General features: G+C 40.0%; 1 protein-coding gene across 1 annotated transcript in view; it reads left to right on the forward strand.

Moving 5' to 3' along the window:
- The window catches only part of LOC126412051 (histone PARylation factor 1), a 127,681-nt gene extending 109,614 nt beyond the window's left edge, over positions 1-18,067 (forward strand). Inside the window, exon 8 of the mRNA XM_050081429.1 lies at positions 17,926-18,067. Within this exon, the coding sequence (XP_049937386.1) occupies positions 17,926-17,979 (54 nt within the window). The 3' untranslated portion in view covers positions 17,980-18,067. The remainder of the gene's footprint in view (positions 1-17,925) is intronic.
- Positions 18,068-20,768: the final 2,701 nt, after the last annotated feature.

The raw sequence follows: 20,768 nt of genomic DNA on the forward strand, positions 1-20,768 counted from the left end.
CAAATTCGGAAGAGGCAAATTGCGGACCATTATCAGTAACAAGAGTAGAGGGGAGGCCTTCCAAAGAAAAAATGCGGGCGGGAGCAGTGGTGGTTGCCGCGGTGGTAGGCGACGTGCAACGGACAATGAAAGGAAAGTTAGAGTAGACGTCAATTACAAGGAGCCAATAATTACCCAAAAAGGGTCCCGCAAAGTCAGCATGAATGCGTTCCCAGGGCTTCTCAGGCGAAGGCCACGGTGACAAAGATGACTTCGGGGCAGTGGCCTGTGACACACAAGGGCCGCAGGCAGCGACCATATGTGCTATTTCAGAGTCGATGCCAGGCCAGTACACATGACGGCACGCCAGAGATTTTGTGCAAGACACACCCCAGTGCCCTTGGTGAAGGAGGCGCAAGATCGAAGCACGCAAAGACGCAGGTACCACAACACGCGGCGAAGCATTGTCAGTGGAAAGGAGGATAACACCGACCTAACCATGAGGCGGTAGCGCAAAGCGTAGTAATTCCGCAACGGATCAGAAGTCTTAGCGAGCGGGCAATCTGGCCAACCCTTCTGAATACAGCGTAAAACCCGGGAGAGGGTAAGGTCAGAACCCGTAGCAGCCGCCAGCCTGTCCCCAGTGATGGGGAACCCGTCCACAACCTGCTGTTTGGCAACATCCAGGTGGAAACACAAAAGTTCACCCCTATCGAATGCCAGATCAGGACCCATGGGAAGGCGAGACAGAGCATCAGCATTCGCATGTTGAGCCGTTGGCCGGAAATGAATCTCATAATTGAAACAAGACAAGTAAAGAGCCCAACGCTGGAGGTGGTGTGCAGCCTTGTCGGGAAGTGACGTTGATGGATGAAACAAGGAAACAAGTGGTTTGTGATCCATAACAAGATGAAATTTTGAGCCATAGAGAAAAACACCAAACTTATGAAGAGCATAAATAATGGCCAAAGCTTGTTTTTCAATTTGAGAATACTTTTGTTGGGCATCCGTGAGCGTTTTGGAGGCATAAGCAATGGGTTGTTCCAAACCGTCAGAAAAACAGTGCACAAGGACTGCACCAACCCCGTATTGAGAGGCGTCTGTGGCAAGAACAAGATGTTGGCCAGGTCGATAAGTAGCCAGGCACGGGGCCTGTTTCAGCATAGTCTTTAATTTCTGGAAAGCCGCATCACATGACGCAGACCAGTGAAAAGGCACGTTTTTATGCAACAGGCGATGCAACGACTGAGCCACCGAAGCCGCAGACGGTAAAAACTTGTGATAGTATGCTATTTTCCCCAAGAAGGCCTGCAGTTCCTTAACAGATGTAGGGCGAGGAAGGGCATCGATTGCAGTGACAGTTTGCTGAAGCAGACGAATACCCTCCCGAGAGAGTTGAAACCCCCAAGTACGTGATAGATGCCTGAAAAAATTGTGATTTCTGAAGTTTACACTTAAGACCGGCAGTCTGTAAGACATGAAAAAGTGTGCGGAGATTTTGAAGATGTTCTTCAGTGGTGGAGCCAGTGACAACAGTGTCGTCCATGTAATTGATACACCCAGGGACAGGGAGCAATAATTGTTCCAAGAATTGCTGAAAGAGAGCAGGGCCGCTAGCAACCCCGAAAGGCATGCGTTGGTATTGATAGAGGCCGAAAGGCGTGTTAAGGACCAGAAACTGCCGGGAAGCAGCGTCGAGAGGAAGTTGATGATAAGCTTCCGACAGGTCAATTTTAGAAAAATACTGGCCTCCAACAAGTTTAGTGAACAGTTCTTCAGGTTGTGGCATAGGGTAAGTGTCGATGAGACATTGAGCATTTACAGAGGCTTTGAAATCGCCACAGAGACAAATATCACCATTTGGCTTAGCAGCGACGACGACAGGAGAGGACCACTCACTGGAAGTGACAGGAAGCAAGACCCCTGAAGTAGTGAGACGATCCAGCTCCTATTTTACCTGATCACGAAGGGCGACAGGAATGGGCCGAGCCCGAAAAAACTTAGGCCGAGCAGTGGGTTTGAGTGTGATATGAGCTTCAAAGTTGTTTGCACGGCCTAACCCAGGAGAAAAAAGGGATGAAAATGTCGTCAACAAGGAATCCAATTGAGCATAAGGAATAGCATCAGAGACGATATTGACAGTCATCTATGGAGAACCCAAAAACACGAAAGGCATCGAAACCAAAAAGATTCTCTGCGTTACTCTGGTCGACCACAAATATGGGAACAGTGCGAATGACGGATTTGTAAGATACCTCAGCATTAAATTGTCCCAAGAGAGAATTCTTCTGTTTATTATACGTCTGTAATTGCCGAGTGACAGATGACAGGAGTGGAGAACCCAACCGAAGATACGTCTGAGAATTAATTATAATGGCAGCAGAACCGGTATCCACCTGCATGCGAACATCTCGACCAAGGATTTGGACAGTTAGGAATAACTTCCCTGAAAGGGAAGAAGTGCAATTGACAGACAACACAGAATCAGAATCAGTGGCACGTTCATGAACATAATGTATGCGGTCGGATTTGCAAACAGAAGACACATGACCTTTCTTTTTGCAATTGTGACACACAGCCCAACGTTGGGGACAATCCTCGCGTGAATGTTTCGTAAAACACTGCGGACATGAAGGAAGTTGCGGGGGTTTGGTGCAGTTTATTAGCGGGTTGTTTACAGTTAGGCCGAGGCTGCGCGTGGGAGCGCACCGCGGCCACGTCGGCCGGCGGGGACGCACCGCACGCATCGTCAACAGCGCACAGAGGTTGTATTTCTCCATCATCACCCCACGCCTCGATTTGTGCCCCAGCGGCACGAGAAATTTCAAAAGACTTCGCAATGGAGAGAACTTCATCGAGAGTCGGATTTGCCAACTGAAGGGCACGTTGCCGAACTTCTTTGTCGGGTGCCGACCGGATAATAGCATCCCGTACCATGGAATCGGCATAGGATTCTTTGTGAAGGTCAGTAACAAATTGACACTTTCGACTGAGGCCGTGAAGTTCAGCAGCCCAAGCGCGATAGGATTGATGCGGCTGTTTTTGACAATGATAGAAGGCAACACGAGAGGCTACCACATGCGTTTGCTTTTGAAAATAGACAGACAGAAGTGAACACATTTCAGCAAAGGACAAAGACGCGGGATCCTTCAAAGGAGCCAATTGTGACAACAACCGATACATTTGAGGTGAAATCCAGGAAAGGAACAGTGACTTACACGGTTGTTCGTCCGTGGCATGAAATGCTAAGAAGTGCTGTCGAAGACGTTTTTCATAGTCAGACCAGTCTTCCGCCGTCTCGTCGTAAGGAGGTATAGCCAATGACGAGAAACGCGCCGCATTTGACGCCGCGACAAAATCGCGAATCGCCGCTGTTAGAAGCGTTTGCTGTTCAAGGAGACTTTGTAATAGTTGCTCGACAGTAGCCATGGAAACCTGTGGGTCAACAGTGAAAAGGAAAAATCCACTACCTCGTCGCCAATTGTTATAACGTCAAGTTGAACACACACATTTCAGAACGACACAACACATATAAATCGCAGAGTAAGTTGACAAGCAAGACGTGCACGCGTTAACATTCGAATGAGCAGTGAGTCCCAGTCTAGCGGCCGCTGCTGAGCTGGCTGCTTAGGTGGTGCAGCTGCTGCATGGCTGGCAGACAGTGCCGCACGTAGAGGATGCGCGTAATTGCACTTTAAATGATCGGCGAGTCACAACAGAGACAGATACCTTACTTTCACTAGACTTAAAATTATCTTTCATGGATGGATCTGATTTGATGACTTCACTTTCCTTATTATTTTTTAAACAAACTTCATTTTCACCGACAATTGATTCCAAAATCTTCTCACCTATCAACTTAGCTTGTTCCTTCTTATTAGTAGATTTACTTAAGATTTCTTTTATAAAAATCGTTACCAATACCTTGTTTGCACCCTTAATATCTTCACACGAACCAATTTAGCATTCAGAGTTACTTTCAACTGCAACACCATTATCAATAACTTCAACATAAATAATGCTATCTAATTCCTCTTGTGTGCATATATCATCAAATACATCATCCTTCACAACACTATCTTTACCAAAATCATCATCAAAATAATATGTGGGTGATGCCTCTGCATGAACATCTGCCTTAACTACTAAGTGTTCAACATCTGAAGTTACACTACTGAAATCGCTACCTGTTTCATTATCAGAGTCAGGTGTTATTTCCTCATTTTGGCTACCAATTTCTACTAATATAGATACCTCATTATCCTTACCTTCATCAGAAAACAAGCTAGTGATACCATACATATCATAAGTTCTGTCTACATCAGGTGTTAATGTGTCATCAATTAATGCTGAGTCATGTTCATTAAGTTCAAACTGTGGTCCTGCCTGAGTATGTGCATTATTCAATTCACTCAACATGTGATCCCAAAAGTTTTGCTTATAACTAGTATCATCTAAGTAGTAGTCCCTATTTACATTACATTTACATGGAGTAGGATTAATAATGAATTAAAAAATAGGTTTGCGGGTAAGCTACTACAAACAGCATAGTGAACGCATTATTGTGGCCAAGATAGACACAAAGCCCACGCCTACTACAGTAGTAGAAGTTTATATGCCAACTAGCTCTGCAGATGATGAAGAAATTGAAGAAATGTATGATGAAATAAAAGAAATTATTCAGGTAGTGAAGGGAGACGAAAATTTAATAGTCATGGGTGACTGGAATTCAAGAGTAGGAAAAGGGAGAGAAGGAAACATAGTAGGTGAATATGGATTGGGGCTAAGAAATGAAAGAGAAAGTCGCCTGGTAGAGTTTTGCACAGAGCATAACTTAATCATAGCTAACACTTGGTTCAAGAATCATGAAAGAAGGTTGTATACATGGAAGAATCCTGGAGATACTGGAAGGTATCAGATAGATTATATAATGGTAAGACAGAGATTTAGGAACCGGGTTTTAAATTGTAAGACATTTCCAGGGGCAGATGTGGACTCTCACCACAATCTATTGGTTACGAACTGTAGATTAAAACTGATGAAACTGCAAAAAGGTGGGAATTTAAGGAGATGGGACCTGGATAAACTGAAAGAACCAGAGGTTGTACAGAGTTTCAGGGAGAGCATAAGGGAGCAATTGACAGGAATGGGGGAAAGAAGTACAGTAGAAGACGAATGGGTAGCTCTGAGGGATCAAGTAGTGAAGGTAGCAGAGGATCAAGTAGGTAAAAAGTCGAGGCCTAGTAGAAATCCTTGGGTAACAGAAGAAATATTGAATTTAATTGATGAAAGGAGAAAATATAAAAATGCAGTAAATGAAGCAGGCAAAAAGGAATACAGATGTCTCAAAAATGAGATAGACAGGAAGTGCAAAATGGCTAAGCAGGGATGGCTAGAGGACAAATGTAAGGATGTAGAGGCTTATCTCACTAGAGGTAAGATAGATACTGCCTACAGAAAAATTAAAGAGACCTTTGGAGAAAAGAGAGCCACTTGTATGAATATCAAGAGCTCAGATGAAAACCCAGTTCTAAGCAAAGAAGGGAAAGCAGAAAGGTGGAAGGAGTATATAGAGGGTCTATACAAGGGCGATGTACTTGAGGACAATATTATGGAAGTGGAAGAGGATGTAGATGAAGATGAAGCTTTTGACAATGTTGACTGGAATACTCTCTTTCAAATTCTAAAGGTGGCAGGGGTTTTATATATATATATATATATATATATATATATATATATATATATATATATGTGTGTGTGGATGGATATGTGCGTGTGTGCGAGTGTATACCTGTCCTTTTTTCCCCCTAAGGTAAGTCTTTCCGCTCCCGGGATTGGAATGACTCCTTACCCTCTCCCTTAAAACCCACTTCCTTTCGTCTTTCCCTCTCCTTCCCTCTTTCCTGATGAGGCAACAGTTTGTTGCGAAAGCTTGAATTTTGTGTGTATGTTTGTGTTTGTTTGTGTGTCTATCGACCTGCCAGCGCTTTCGTTCGGTAAGTCACCTCATCTTTGTTTTTTTTTATATATATATATATATATATATATATATATATATATATATATATATATCAACATCTCTAAGAAAATGTCCAAGAAAACAAAAGACATGGAGATCTCCTATACAACAAATTGGCGAGTTTCAAATAGATCATGTGGCGATTTCATACCCAGTACAAAAAGAAATTTACGACGTCCAAGTACGCAGAGGAGCAAACATTGATTCAGACCATTACCTAACTAGAATTAAAATCAAGTTTACAGCACGAAGAAGTCATCAGAAGAAAACAGGAATACAGAAATATGACACCAAGAAGATTAAAGAATCTAAAGTAAAAGAAGAATGGGAGAAGGAAAAGGCAAACACATGGGAAGAATTTCATTCTAAAATCACGTGAATAGCTAAGGAAACTATTCCCTTGAAAAAGATATTCAAACACCCTTGGTGGGATTCAGACTGTGAAAATGCACTGGAAAGGAGAAAAAAGGCATTTCAAGAATATAACAGTAAAAAATCACAAGAAAGTCTACATTTATTTAACGAGGTTAGAAAACAGGTTTCAAAATCTATTAGGCAAGCAAAAAGGAAGTACACAAAGGCACAACTGGATGCCATAGAAGAAAATTTCCAAAACTATAATACAAGAGACTTCTACAGAACTTTCGCAGATAAAATACGAGGATATATGCCTCAAAATCTATGTTTCAGAAAACCGGATGGTAAATTAGCCCTAACAAACCAGGAAAACTGTCAAGTATTGGCTCAATATTTTTCTAACCTACTAAATTGCCCAGAACCTAGTTTAAGGTTTCCCAAAGAAATCAGTGCCAACACCCAACCGGATTCATTACCACCAACACAGGAAGAAATCAAATGTCACATTAAAAACTTAAAAAATAATAGAACATCTGGCGAAGATGGCATTGTTGCAGAGCTATTAAAAAACCAATGACCAAAGACGTTGCAAGAGCTCACAAAAATAATAACAAAAATATGGGAAGCAGAAAAATTACCAGAGGATTGGAAATGTGCCCTTATTCACCCGTTACATAAAAAAGGAGACAGAACAAATGTCAATAACTACAGGGGAATCTCACTTTTACAAGTCACCTACAAAATTCTCTCAACATGCCTGCTGAAAAGAACACAAGAGCAGCTGGAACGCCAAATTGGTGATTATCAAGCAGGCTTCCGCCCCGGTCGCTCATGCATAGAACAAATATTTAATTTAAAGACAATATTAAAACACAAAGCAATTAGAAATGCCCCCACAATTTGTACATATGTAGATTTTAAGAAAGCCTATGACTCAATTGACCGGCAATCTTTGTTTAACATTTTAGAGGAACTTGGACTTGACTCCAAAACACTAAGGCTTATCAAAGAATCACTGACAGACACTGTATCTAAAGTTAAATTCAGGGGAGAAATCTCTGAACCTTTTCTCATAAAAACTGGAGTACGTCAAGGTGACGGGCTATCTCCACTTCTGTTTAATATAGTCCTGGATAAAGTCATTAAGGAGTGGGAAAAAGAATTAAAAAATCAATCCTACTGGAAACCAATCCATCTTGGTAGAACCAAAGACAACGTGGAGATATCTTGTTTAGCATTCGCGGAAGACTTGGCCATACTTGCAGATGATGAAGAAATCGCCACCAAACAAATAGAGATCCTTAAGGAATGCGCGGATAAAGTAGGTTTACAAATTTCGTTTCAAAAGACAGAATTTTTCTGTACGAAATTCCATATACACAGTTTGAACACAAAATATGGAAAAATAAATAGAGTAAAACATTTTAAATACCTAGGTGAAATTTTGGAGCCAACCGGAGGAGAGAAAGTTGCACAGAAGATCAGACAACAGAAAATGAAGAGAGCATATGGTATGACACATGAAATATACAATAAAAAATGCATCTCCTCGAACACAAAAATCAGACACTACTGCGCAGTAATTAAGCCAGCAGCACTATATGCTAGTGAAACGCTCACACTCCACACAAAATGTGATTTAGAAAAAATACTAAAAGAAGAACGCAAAATTATGAGAAAGATTTTAGGTCCAAAACTAACAGAAGAAGGATACCGGATACAATCAAGAAGAACCACAGAAACTATATCAAACCTGGCAGCAGACATAAGAAGGCGAAGATTAAAATTTTATGGACATGTCACTAGACTTCCCCCCACACGACTCACCAACAGAATTCTCACTTACATAGAAAAAGTCAAATCAACAACACCATGGATTATCCAAGTAAAATTAGATTTACAAAAAGCAAATATTGAACTTAAAGATGTCAAAGATAGAAAACTTTTAGAAATAAGGTGGAAAAGTGGATTGTATTGTCGGAGAAGGAAGCACTAAAGAGAGCAGGAACAAAATGGACAGAAGAAAGAAAAAGAAAACATGGAGAACGAATGAAAGAAGTATGGAAGAAACGACGTCAGAAAGCTTTGCGTGATCCTTCTGGGTCCATTCGCGATAAGTAAGTATATATATATATATATATATATATATATAAAAAAACAAAGATGATGTGACTTACCAAATGAAAGTGCTGGCAGGTCGACAGACACACAAACAAACACAAACATACACACAAAATTCAAGCTTTCGCAACAAACTGTTGCCTCATCAGGAAAGAGGGAAGGAGAGGGAAAGACAAAAGGATGTGGGTTTTAAGGGAGAGGGTAAGGAGTCATTCCAATCCCGGGAGCGGAAAGACTTACCTTAGGGGGAAAAAAGGACGGGTATACACTCGCGCGCACACACACACACACACACATCCATCCACACATATACAGACACAAGCAGACATATTTAAATATGAGAAGCTTTCGAAATGTGGTGCTACAGAAGAATGCTGAAGATTAGATGGGTAGATCACATAACTAATGATGAAGTATTGAATAGAATTGGGGAGAAGAGGAGTATGTGGCACAGCTTGACAAAAAGAAGGGACCGGTTAGTAGGACATGTTCTGAGGCATCAAGGGATCACAAATTTAGCATTGGAGGGCAGCGTGGAGGGTAAAAATTGTAGAGGGAGACCAAGAGATGACTACACTAAGCTGATTCAGAAGGATGTGGGTTGCAGTAAGTACTGGGAGATGAAGAAGCTTGCACAGGATAGGGTAGCATGGAGAGCTGCATCAAACCAGTCTCAGCACTGAAGACCACAACAACAACAACAACAACAACAATGATTGCTTTTATGTTTCCGTCTCTTTAACCTCCTATTTGCCTGGTTTGTGCCATAATTATTCACCTCGAATTGACAGGCTCCCAACGAGGTGGTTACCTGTTTCCCTGGTTGGAATTGCTATTGTGAAACTGGTTACTGTTTCTCTGTTCTTGATGGTTTTCGTGTCTGTTGTAACTACTGTTTTGGTTACCACGTCAGTTATTATTTCTGTGTCCATTATATTGTTGTGACCCCCCCATTCCTATTGTGAATGTTTCTGAGGTTTTGATTGTACTGTCTGTCATCATTCTGCCATGCACGGTCAATTTTGTCTACATAACGTAAAAATTCGTCAACACTGTCATCTGGTCCATATACAAGTCCCCACTTAAAACGGTGTGGTAGGCGCCATTTCAGTGCGTCAATCTGTATCAGTTCGTCCAAAGGTTTGCTCAAATGCGACAATGTCCCTAACTGTTTTTCACAAAATTCTGGCATGCTAATTGCAAGACCTGTGTGATATTTGCTACCGTTAAGAAATTCAGATTTTATTCTTGCCTGTTTGTTTTCCGACCAAAACTTTGCCAAGAATTGGCGTTCAAAATCGGCAAAAGACGTAGTATTTGTATCAATGTTTTGGTTCGCCCATGTAAGGGCGTCACCATCGAAAAAACGTTTCGCAAATTTAACTTTAGCAGACTCTGGTATGTTTGGTTGGAAACTGTCTTTGCACTGATGCACAAAGTCAACCGGATGCAGTTTCACATCACCTGGGTAACATTTTAAACTAACATTGTTGCAACCATGCACAAACATCTGGTTTGAATCAAAATTGGACATTCTATTATTTTGCGATTTTGAAACTTCAGAGCTGACTGTTTGCAGTTCTGTTGTTACACTTTCTACTTTCTCGTCAATACGAGATATCTTATCAGAAACAACTTCAGAATTTTATTTCAATCTTTCCCCTACGAATTGTTTTTCTGAAACAAAGAGTTCCTGCAACATTTTTAACTCATCTTTTCGGTTCACTGATTCATTTAAAATGAGTACTTCCATGGTTTTGACACGTTCGTTAACTAATTCAATGCCTTTGTTTGTTTCTTTAAATTCGGAGATTGTGAAAGCCTCCAAACAGTCAACTTTGGTTTCTATCCTTTCTATGTTACATGCAACAATTTGTACTTTGTTACTTGTTGCATTGATTTCTTCTCTCAATGATTTCAAATTTTGGTCCAGCCTTTCTGTGACCTCTTTAATGTTGCTACCTAATTGGTTATTTTGAGTTATCAGTTGTTCTAGTTTATTATTGAACAATTGAGATATCTGATCAATTAAATTAGGTTGCTGATTTGCTCCCGAAAAACCATGAAAAGGCGAACAACTACTGCTCGCAGAATTTGCTTCACTGTTTAAGTGTACATTTGAAGTTGAAGCATGAAATTGACGGCCTGAATGTGTGGTTATGCCTATTCGATTTAACTGAGTTTCGCTCATTTTGATCAAAGTGGCTAAACACTAGACAAAACACTTTCCTGCCTAACAAGTGAAATTGTCACACGCACGCAATGAAACAAAAACAGAAAATTGTAGGACACTGTCTGCGACTGAAATAAAAACAATTAAAAGGGGTACTTATCTGATTCATAAGGTTATGGTTCCTGCCTCTTGTACATGGAATTCTTGCGAGTTGTCGTCCTCTGCACAGTCTTCCACTTGATCCCAGCTCCTCCACCACGTTGAGATGTTTATATTTTCACACCTCCGCATTGCAAATGTTTTGATTGAAATGCCCAGTCGATGCGCTGTTGTTTTCACGTCAATTCTACCAACATTGAGAGTTGTTTAGTTCTCTGGGTTTCGTAAAATTCCTGGATTCATGTCTCGTCGCTGTGCAGCCCATGTAAAGGATTGCGGAAGACTCCCAAATAAATTCCAAAGTACAGTGCAGTTTTAATACCAATACATTTACAGGACTCTGGTGTCCGAGCCTGGTGAACTGTACCAGTTACATCACCTGTACCCAAAGTTGACATCAAACGACACAGAGTTCACAACAATCAACAAACGAGTGAGCCCACAATACATTTGCTCGCAACCCTAGCCAAAAAACGAGTGCCCCAAGGTGCCTGCATGACCTCTATTTATACTTTTGTTAACAATTACCTACAATGAAAATTACAATTTTATATAAAATCACAATTAAAAGTTAAGCTGAATATGAGATGCACATTGCTAAAAATTTACAATCTCAGTGCTGAACATGGTGAACCTATTTTCAGCTTAGTTACAAGTTAATATAACATTTTCTGACTAATTATGTTCCAGGTAACAATTACATTTCTAAATTTGTTTATAACAAATCAACTTGTGCCTGAATTTTAGTGCTAACATATATTGGAGATTCAATTAATGTGCTTTATTTATATGTTCTATTTAATTTGCTGTGGTAATTTTATAATGATAAGTTTACTGGTACATCCTGACCATGTGCTACATTTCTTTCGATTAGTTACAGTATTAATCTCACATTTATATTATGTTTCTCACATAAGAACAACGTTAATCAGCAAAGCATCGTTTATGAATTATATGTATACTGAAATAGTGGTGTGTGTGTTTTCTTTTTATTTATTTAATTTGGAAACAGGTCACTTTACAGTTGAACAATTAGGACTGGTGTTTATCTTTAATGCTCTCCGAGGGGTTCTGATAGGTAGCAATGAGATACAGTTGTATTTCAGTATCCACCCATCTTTCCCTTTCCCCTCTCCTTTATTGCACCTGTTTCCCTCTCCCCTCCTCACAGCCTCCCAATGTTACACCTGTTGGCAGTCTAATCCCTGAGTGCTCTGCCGGATAGCCTGAGAGCTTAAGGGTGGAAGGTAGGGTACTGAGTAAGATAGAGATTACTGACCACTCATCATGCAAGAGTTAATAAGAACAGAAAACTAAGTGCATTATATGGGGTAGACGTGTGTGTGTGTGGGGGGAGGGGAGGGGGGGGGGGGGTGGGCGGGCATTGGTTTACACAGGTCAGGAAATAAAAGTTGTATAAAACTGAGAGGGAGTGAAGTATGTGAGACCAAATACCGATTGGAAAGGGACAACCAAGGACATGTTGCAACACCAGTCCCAAAACCTGCTTAGTTCTGAAATACTGGTGTCAAGGTGCAGAAACCAGGTGGCACGTGTAGTGAAACAGGCACCGGAGTCACGACTGACATGGTGTAGAGCGCACCTAGCTTTCTGCTCTTATTAACTCATGCACGTTGTTTATCAGTAATCCCTGTCTTGCTTAGTACCCTACCTTCCACCTTTTAAGCTCTCACGTTTTCAAATCATGTCTGGTGCTGTCCCCAATAATCCGTCTTTCCTTCTTTATCCCTTCTCGTTAATCACCTCTGAACCAGGGTTACAAATGGCTGTTTTGTAAGTCTCCCCATATGCCAATCTCCCCAGTCCTTTTCTGTCACTCCTCATTCTTCCACTTCAACTCTTCTGCCAGAAGGAGTCACTGGTTCTGAAAGCTTGCACATTTTGTTAACATTTATGTGTGTTTTCTCCTTCGGCTGCTTAGCGAAAAGGTTTTTTGTTTTGTTTTTTTAATCTTTCCAATTATATTATATTTTCAAAAATTGATTACTTTTGTTGATGCTTTTAAATATTAAGGTTTAGAAAAAAGAAAGACATTTGTTAAAAAGAGGAAAATGGAGACTCCTTTATGAGTTGTAACAATTAAGCAAAGAGCAACTGTTAGCTAGCTCCCAGGAGATTTTATCTCTGTGTGTTCTTGATGACTTAAATAATGAATATTTTATTATGAAACTTATTTCCAGATAAATTAACTATAGCATTATTGCCAGTGATTGCGAAACTATATTGTGAAACATCACATCAGATGAAATAAGAATAATATTTTGTTTAATTGTCTTATGTGTGTTTGTAGATTGTATTTTATCGGTTCTCTTGTCTACAAAGCAGCTTATGCATAAGACGTTGGACAAAAGGATTTATAAGTATACAAGTGGAAGTGATTTCTACAAATACTTATTTAAGATGTCAGTAATACACTACATACATTATGTATTTATACATTACACTTCATAAATGTTAATATTCTTCAGTGGAATAAGGGCAGTGATGTTGTAAATATGACTTTAAATATTTTCCAAATGTTTTGACTTCAATAATTGCTTTTAAATTTTGTCAGGAATTTTGTTGTAAAGTTTAACTCTCATGTAGAAAGAACAGTTTTGACACAGGAATGTGTTGATTTGGGTCATATAGTTTTTTCTCCTCAATAAAGTGATCGTGTGTATTGCAGTTCATTTTCTGTAATCCGCAGTCCTTACCCATTACATTTATTTTAAAGAATATAAGGGCTTCCACGATGTAGATACATGGTAAAGGATGAATCCAGAGATCTTAAATAGAAGTTTACATGAGTATGTAGGCACCCAGACATGTTTCTAATGACCATTTTTTGCTGTTTAAAAGTGCTTGTAACTGCTTTAGAGCTTCCACAGAAAGTGACTCCACATTTAAGGCAAGAATGAGAGTAAGTATGGTATGCATTTTTTACTGATTTAGCACTATAGCAGGTTTCTAGTGTGCAAAAAAGGTAGCATGCCTTGCTCTGTTTTGCATTAAGGCATTCAATAGATTTCTTCAGTTTCACATTACTTAGTCCCAAGAACCTAGTTTCTGTACTGATACCAACTGGTTCATCGTTGATGGAGAAAGATGGGCTGTACATTTTCTTTGTGAAGTGGTGTGAAATTTTAGTTCCCCCCCCCCCCCCCCCCGCCCCCCCCCCCCTGATTGAGGAGCTCAAATGGGAATCCCTGGAGGGAAGGCAACATTCTCTTTGAGAAACACTACAGAGAAAATTTAGAGAACTGGCATTTGAAGCTGACTGCCGAGTGATTCTACTGCCACCTACATACATTGTGTGTAAGGACCACAAAGATAAGATATGAGAAATTATGGCTCATACAGAGGTGTACAGACAGTCATTTTTCCCTTGCTTTATTTGAGAGTGGAACAGGAAAGAAAATGACAAGCAGTGGTACAGTATACCCTCCGCCATGCACGGTGTGGTGGCTTGTGTAGTTTCTGTGTAAATGTAGATGTAGGTTATTGTAATTCTTCCTTACTTGTCTTCTTAATAGAATTATGGTGTCATCTGTAAATATGATTGGTTAATGATGATTATCCCCATTTTAGTTAGGTTAATTATGTACAGAAGGAACAGAAGGTCCCCATTATTGACCCTTGGAGTACACCATATTTAATTAGTTTATAATCCATCAAGTGTTCAGAAGTAGTTTTAAGGTTGTCATTTGTGTGCCTGATGCATACTGCTTGCTTCAGATTGTTGAGGAAAGAAATAATGCAGTTGTGGAACAGACCTCAAGTACCATATTTTTCAAGCTTTGACAGTAGAATCTGACAATCCACCATGCCAAAAGCTTTAAATGGGTCAATAAATACTTGTGTCGATGCCTGTTTCTTGTCCATAAGGCTTAGTCTGCAATTGATGCACTCATAAATGCAGTTGTTGTTGACCTCTTATTTCAGAATATGTGTTGTTCATTACATAGGACATTGTTTTTATTTAGAATTCCATAAGTTTGTCATATGTAAATTTTTCTAGTATTTTTGAAATGCGAGAGGAAATTGTGTTGGGTCTGTAGTTACTTACATACACTCTCTCATTTTTTTAAATATATATACTGGAGTAATTGTAGATCTTTTCAATACATCAGGTAAAGTGCCTGCTTGAAGTGAGCAGTCAGATAAGTATGTGAGTGTTTTCTACAAAGTGTGGTTCAATAAAGGAAACAAATTAATGTCAGGAGTGGTACAAGAACATGCAAGATTGTTCCACATGGTCCTGTTTGAAGTAGAGGGAGTTTCCAGAATGAGATTTTCACTCTGCAGCGGAGTGTGCGCTGATATGAAACTTCCTGGCAGATTAAAACTGTGTGCCCGACCGAGACTCGAACTCGGGACCTTTGCCTTTCGCGGGCAAGTGCTCTACCAACTGAGCTACCGAAGCACGACTCACGCCCGGTACCCACAGCTTTACTTCTGCCAGTACCTCGTCTCCTACCTTCCAAACTTAACAGAAGCTCTCCTGCGAACCATGCAGAACTAGCACTCCTGAAAGAAAGGATATTGCGGAGACAAGGCTTAGCCACAGCCTGGGGGATGTTTCCAGAATGAGATTTTCACTCTGCAGCGGAGTGTGCGCTGATATGAAACTTCCTGGCAGATTAAAACTGTGTGCCCGACCGAGACTGGTAGAGCACTTGCCCGCGAAAGGCAAAGGTCCCGAGTTCGAGTCTCGGTCGGGCACACAGTTTTAATCTGCCAGGAAGTTTCATATCAGCGCACACTCCGCTGCAGAGTGAAAATCTCATTCTGGAAACATCCCCCAGGCTGTGGCTAAGCCATGTCTCCGCAATATCCTTTCTTTCAGGAGTGCTAGTTCTGCATGGTTCGGAGGAGAGCTTCTGTTAAGTTTGGAAGGTAGGAGACGAGGTACTGGCAGAAGTAAAGCTGTGGGTACCGGGCGTAGAGGGAGTTGTTGAGCAGATATGATTTCTGATTTTATTTGAAGTTAATTTTATTAGCCATTAACTTATTTGCATCACAGGATAGATGGTCAGTTATTTTTATGTCTGAATGCTTCACTTGTTTCTGTGTTGCAGTAAGATTGAGTGACAGATAGTGTAAATCATTTCTCCTTCCAGTACTGTATTTGTGAATGTCACTGCAGTTTTCAAACTGTGACTATTAGGAAGTAAGTGTCCAGTGAGCTTGTTCTCAGTATGCCAAACTTTTAAACTGTCAGCAAGAAATTCTAGAGTGGATGCAACATATTATCTTTATCACATGCTTCTGTGCAACAAATACTTTTGTTTTTGGCAACGAATTGTGCCAGAATATGATGCCACAAGACATAAGTGAATTGAGAGAGAGAGAGAAAAAGTCAACTTTTTGACGTCCCACCTTCAAAATCTTATATTATCTCCAATGAACAAAAACTGTATAGTTTAAATTTTTTGTTTCATTTATTGATTTACCATCACTTACTTCTTGTGGTGTGACCTCATGAAGTATGTTTAAGAAACAGACAACCTTACATATTTTTTGAAATAATCCATTGCTATTTGACTGTATATTACTGCATTTTTCTCCTGTGCAATATAGATTTAGCTTTTACACCATTATCAAATACAAAGTAGGAGATCCTCGATTTGAATCCCAGGCCAGCACACATTTTCACTCGTCGCTGCTGGTTCCACATGAAGTCCCGATGCAGCTGACTGACATCAATAACCCGCTTCCTTCCCTTTTTTTCCCATTCTCCCCCTTCCACCTTCAATTTAAATATAAAAATGCTAAAAGTTCTTTGAATTTTAGCACATCACATCTAGTAAAGTGAGTCCAAAGCAAGTAACCTTGTATACGTAACCTTACATGTGTATGCAACTGAGGTCTGTATAAGTATAACATGTAATAGATTACCTTCCTTACAGCAAGGAAATTATTTTGTACATACAATAGATCATATCCACTGCAATGGAATTAATAATTAAATCTTCAAGTGTACTGCATTCACATGTGCATTTGTTTATAATATTCCGTAAAAAGTCATGCTTGGTGGCAGAATTATATCACAATTATGAGTATTACTTAAGCAAAAACTATAGTATGAATGTGAAATTTATGTGTAATTGGGGATTTTTTAATAGTAGAGTTAGATGATACAGATGAGTCAAGAAGCACATTCCAACTTCGGAATTTATTGAGATGTGGTACAGAATCGGTAGATGTGTCATTTTGTAGCATACAATTTCATGTTTCAAATGACTTAGTGTCAAGTGTCCTTTTGGCCTGATGTGACTACCATTTGTGATGCGGCAAACATCCCACTGGTAATCAGTTTGTTCCCACAATTGTTGCAGCAAACAAGACGTAACTTGTGCAACAGCACTGTAGATTCAATTTTTCAGCTCGGCTAAATTGTTTGGTAGGGTGGGAACATACACACCATCTTTACTGAAACCCCAGAGAAAGAAATCCAGTGGTGTCAAGTGTGTGGAGCAAGGTGGCCATGCAATTGGCCTTCATGGCCAATCCATTGACTGGGAAGCTATTATGGAAAAAACCTTGTGCTCCTGTGAGGAAGTGAGGTGCTTCACCATCTCACTGGTAGTAAACCATCCCATCTCATTCATCTTTATCAAACGTGTTTGACATAATCAAAAAGAAGCAGGCTACCTGGCAATTTATGATGTCGCAGTGTACAACCCGTTTCAACAAAGTTCTTGTGCTAAGAGCAAATTGTAGGCCTGCTTGGAGGTACATTAGTGTATTTGGTGCAAAATGTATGCTGAACAGTTGTTGCAGAGTTCATTGCATGAAACCAAAACACACAGTGAGCATGCTCCGTACCAGTGAAAGTAGCCATTTTAACTGTGAACTACACTGGTGCTCCTGGTGGCAGAATGGAGTACTGATGCACTATGTAAATCAAACTTCAGATTTTTTGCTACAAAATTACACATCTGCCAATTCTGTTAGTTATCTCATTAAATTTTTATATTGTCCCTAAGTTATTAAGTCCTTTCTGACTTACCATGTAGATTTGTCTACTACAGACATTTTACTCTCAGTGGCATTTATCAGCGTTAGTGTGTTTATAAATATATATTTAACTGAATTTTATTTTGTTTTACAGGCCCATCTAGAAGATCGTAGGAAAGGCAGTGACTTAAGTCTCTTGAAAAAATAATGTAATTGTAACACTTTTTGAAAAATTAATTTGGTTTATTAATAAATGATATTTTATACAATATGAAAAATAAGTTTACTACAAAAATTGTGTCCTGTTGCTGCATTGTCTCATTATCCTGTCCTCGGTAGAGAAGCAAATCTGATGACTGTCAACCTCTACAGCCGTGATGTATAATCCGATGACTGTCAACTTCTACAGTCCCAACGTTTATAAAGCTTCTGCCTGTCAGTGTAGCTGCCATTAATATATCCATTTTGACAACTGATATTGTTTTCATGTCAACCCTCTTCACCTAAACAGCTGCATCATTAGATTTGCTATATCGTTTTAGACACTCCCCCCCCCCCCCCCCCCCCCCTAATCCCCAGACCTTCATATAGCACCAGTTTCTCTGAGCTGTGTAGTCAGCTTTTCTCATTCCAGCAAATCCTCAATCCTCAAAAATCCCTCTGGCACAAAACTCAGTTTGTTCCCATTCTTAGCCACTCCCTTCCCTGTCACTCTATTTCTTCTCTTGGCTTTTCCTATCCCACCTGTTATGGTATGTTTTTTTAGTTTCCTCATACTGTGCATTAGTTTTGTGATTCTTTCTCCTATTAAGTCAAAATTTGCTGCTATGCTCTTAGAGCCATGTATTACCGCTCCCCCCCTTCCACCATCCCAAAGTTATCTAGGACTGCCTACTTTTTTCCATGTTCTAACTGTCATTGTCATCGTCCCCTTTCTGTCACACTCCTTTTCACCGTTTTCTATCCTCCACTCTGTTATCTGGTTGCATATCTACAGTAAAAGTGATTTGTCAACAAAGTGTGGTTGGGACTGTCAGGTAGCACTTTTGAAACTTGTAGGTCTTGCCCTCCTGTCAATTTATGTGCTTATGGGCTGCATGAAGTAGGAAGTGGAGATATGTAATAAAGGGACAGGAGAGGAACATGGAAGGAAATGTTACACCACAACAGACCCACCATTTGGAAAGATTTTTTTCTCTTCCTTACATTAACTTCTTATATTTCCCTTTCTCTCAGTGAAGAAATTTTTTAAAATAGTTGAAAGATATAGAAGGTATAGGTTTCTTTGTAATTGCCTCTGTTCCCTCCCCCCTTTCCCCCTTGTCTCCCCAACCTACTCTCTCCTCCTCTGCCATTTGTGTTCAGTGGGTTATTCCCCCAAGCTGGTAAGGATGCAATTTTTCTGTCCAAAATGTTGTTCATGTATTTTTTTCAAATAATTCAAATTTTGACACAATATTGTTGAAATACAATTGTTGATAATGTAATCTGCAGCATGATACTATGGTGATCACATATCTAGTTGGGACATTGTGGCACAGTATTCAGTCTTGCCAAAAACTTTGATTCTTCTCATGTAAGTTTTTTGTTTCGGATGGTAGAGTTTTTTTCATATTAGGGTAAATAATAAGTGCTAAGTGAACAAAAGGGTAGAGCACAGCTGCCAATGATACACTCTTAAGACATAAAAAACTCACACCTCAGACATAAAAAAAGATACACCTCAGAGGAATTATCCAAATGGGACAGAAAGCAGTAGATGTGAGGTACATGTACAGACAAAAAAATGATACAATTTCAGAAAAAATGGATGCCCAGACCATCACTACTAGCTGTCGAGCAGTATTGTGCTTGACAGTCAAATTGGTATGCCACCACTGTCCGGGCTTTTCCAAACAGATCTTCAGACTACTCTCTTCGACTGGAGTTGAATTGTCTTTAGTAGTGAGTCCCATCTCGAACTGAATTCCAAAGACCATCGAAGATGTGTCTGGATACACCCGAGAAAGCAGCAGGTTACCAACCTGACTGTTGCCCATCATATGGCCTGGCATCCAGGAGTGATTGTCTTGGATGCCTTTTCTTTTCATAGCAGGACCCCTTTGGTTGTCATCTGAGGCATCCTTACAGCACAGTGGTACCTTGATGATATTATATGCCCCGTTTTTGTTGACCTTCATGAGGAGTCCTGGTAGGCTTACATTGCAGCAAGATAATGCCTGCCCACACATGTTGAGAGTTTCTACTGCTTGTCTTCATACTTGGCAAACCCTACCTTGGGCAGGAAGGTCGTCAAAAATCCCCCCACTTGAGAACATTTGGAGCACTAAGAGCAGGGCTATCCAACCATCAAGAGATTCTGATAAAGTAACATGGCATTTAGATAGAACTGGGCATGATATCCCTCAGAAGAGCATCCAACAATTCTCTTAATTAATGCCAAGCTAAACAACTGCTTGCATAAGAACCAGAAGTGGAGAAACGTGTGATTTGAGTTGCTCAATTTGTGAACCTCTTTCTCTTGAATAAATCTCCCTATTTTTGTGAAACTGTAATCATATCCTTGTCTTGACATGTACATCACAACTACAGATTTCCATCCTATTCAAATAATGACATTGTTGTGCATTGGTTCTCTTTTATTTCATGTAGAGGCAGTACGGAAAGAATAAAAACCTACTGACACACTAGAACGTTACATCATAGCCTTGATGACACAGCTGACGTGGTTTTGAATTGCTGTATTTCTCTCACATGATTTTGGAAATAACTCCACTCAAATCACCATGTGATTCTCAAAACTGAGCTAGAAATCCACATCTCAAAATTCCTGTGTATTATAAGATAAAAACAAATTATTTAGAAATAAAGGAGTTGACTTACCGAAAGGCAGAAGCACTCTGTCGATGATAGATACATAAACAAGAGGTACAGAGCTTTGCTTGGGGGGACAGAGAGTTATGTTAGGTTTAGGCCAGCGAGGTTGCAGGAGTGAAG

Source organism: Schistocerca serialis, chromosome 7, assembly GCF_023864345.2.
Source record: "Schistocerca serialis cubense isolate TAMUIC-IGC-003099 chromosome 7, iqSchSeri2.2, whole genome shotgun sequence".
NCBI classification, from domain to species: Eukaryota; Metazoa; Arthropoda; class Insecta; order Orthoptera; family Acrididae; genus Schistocerca; species Schistocerca serialis.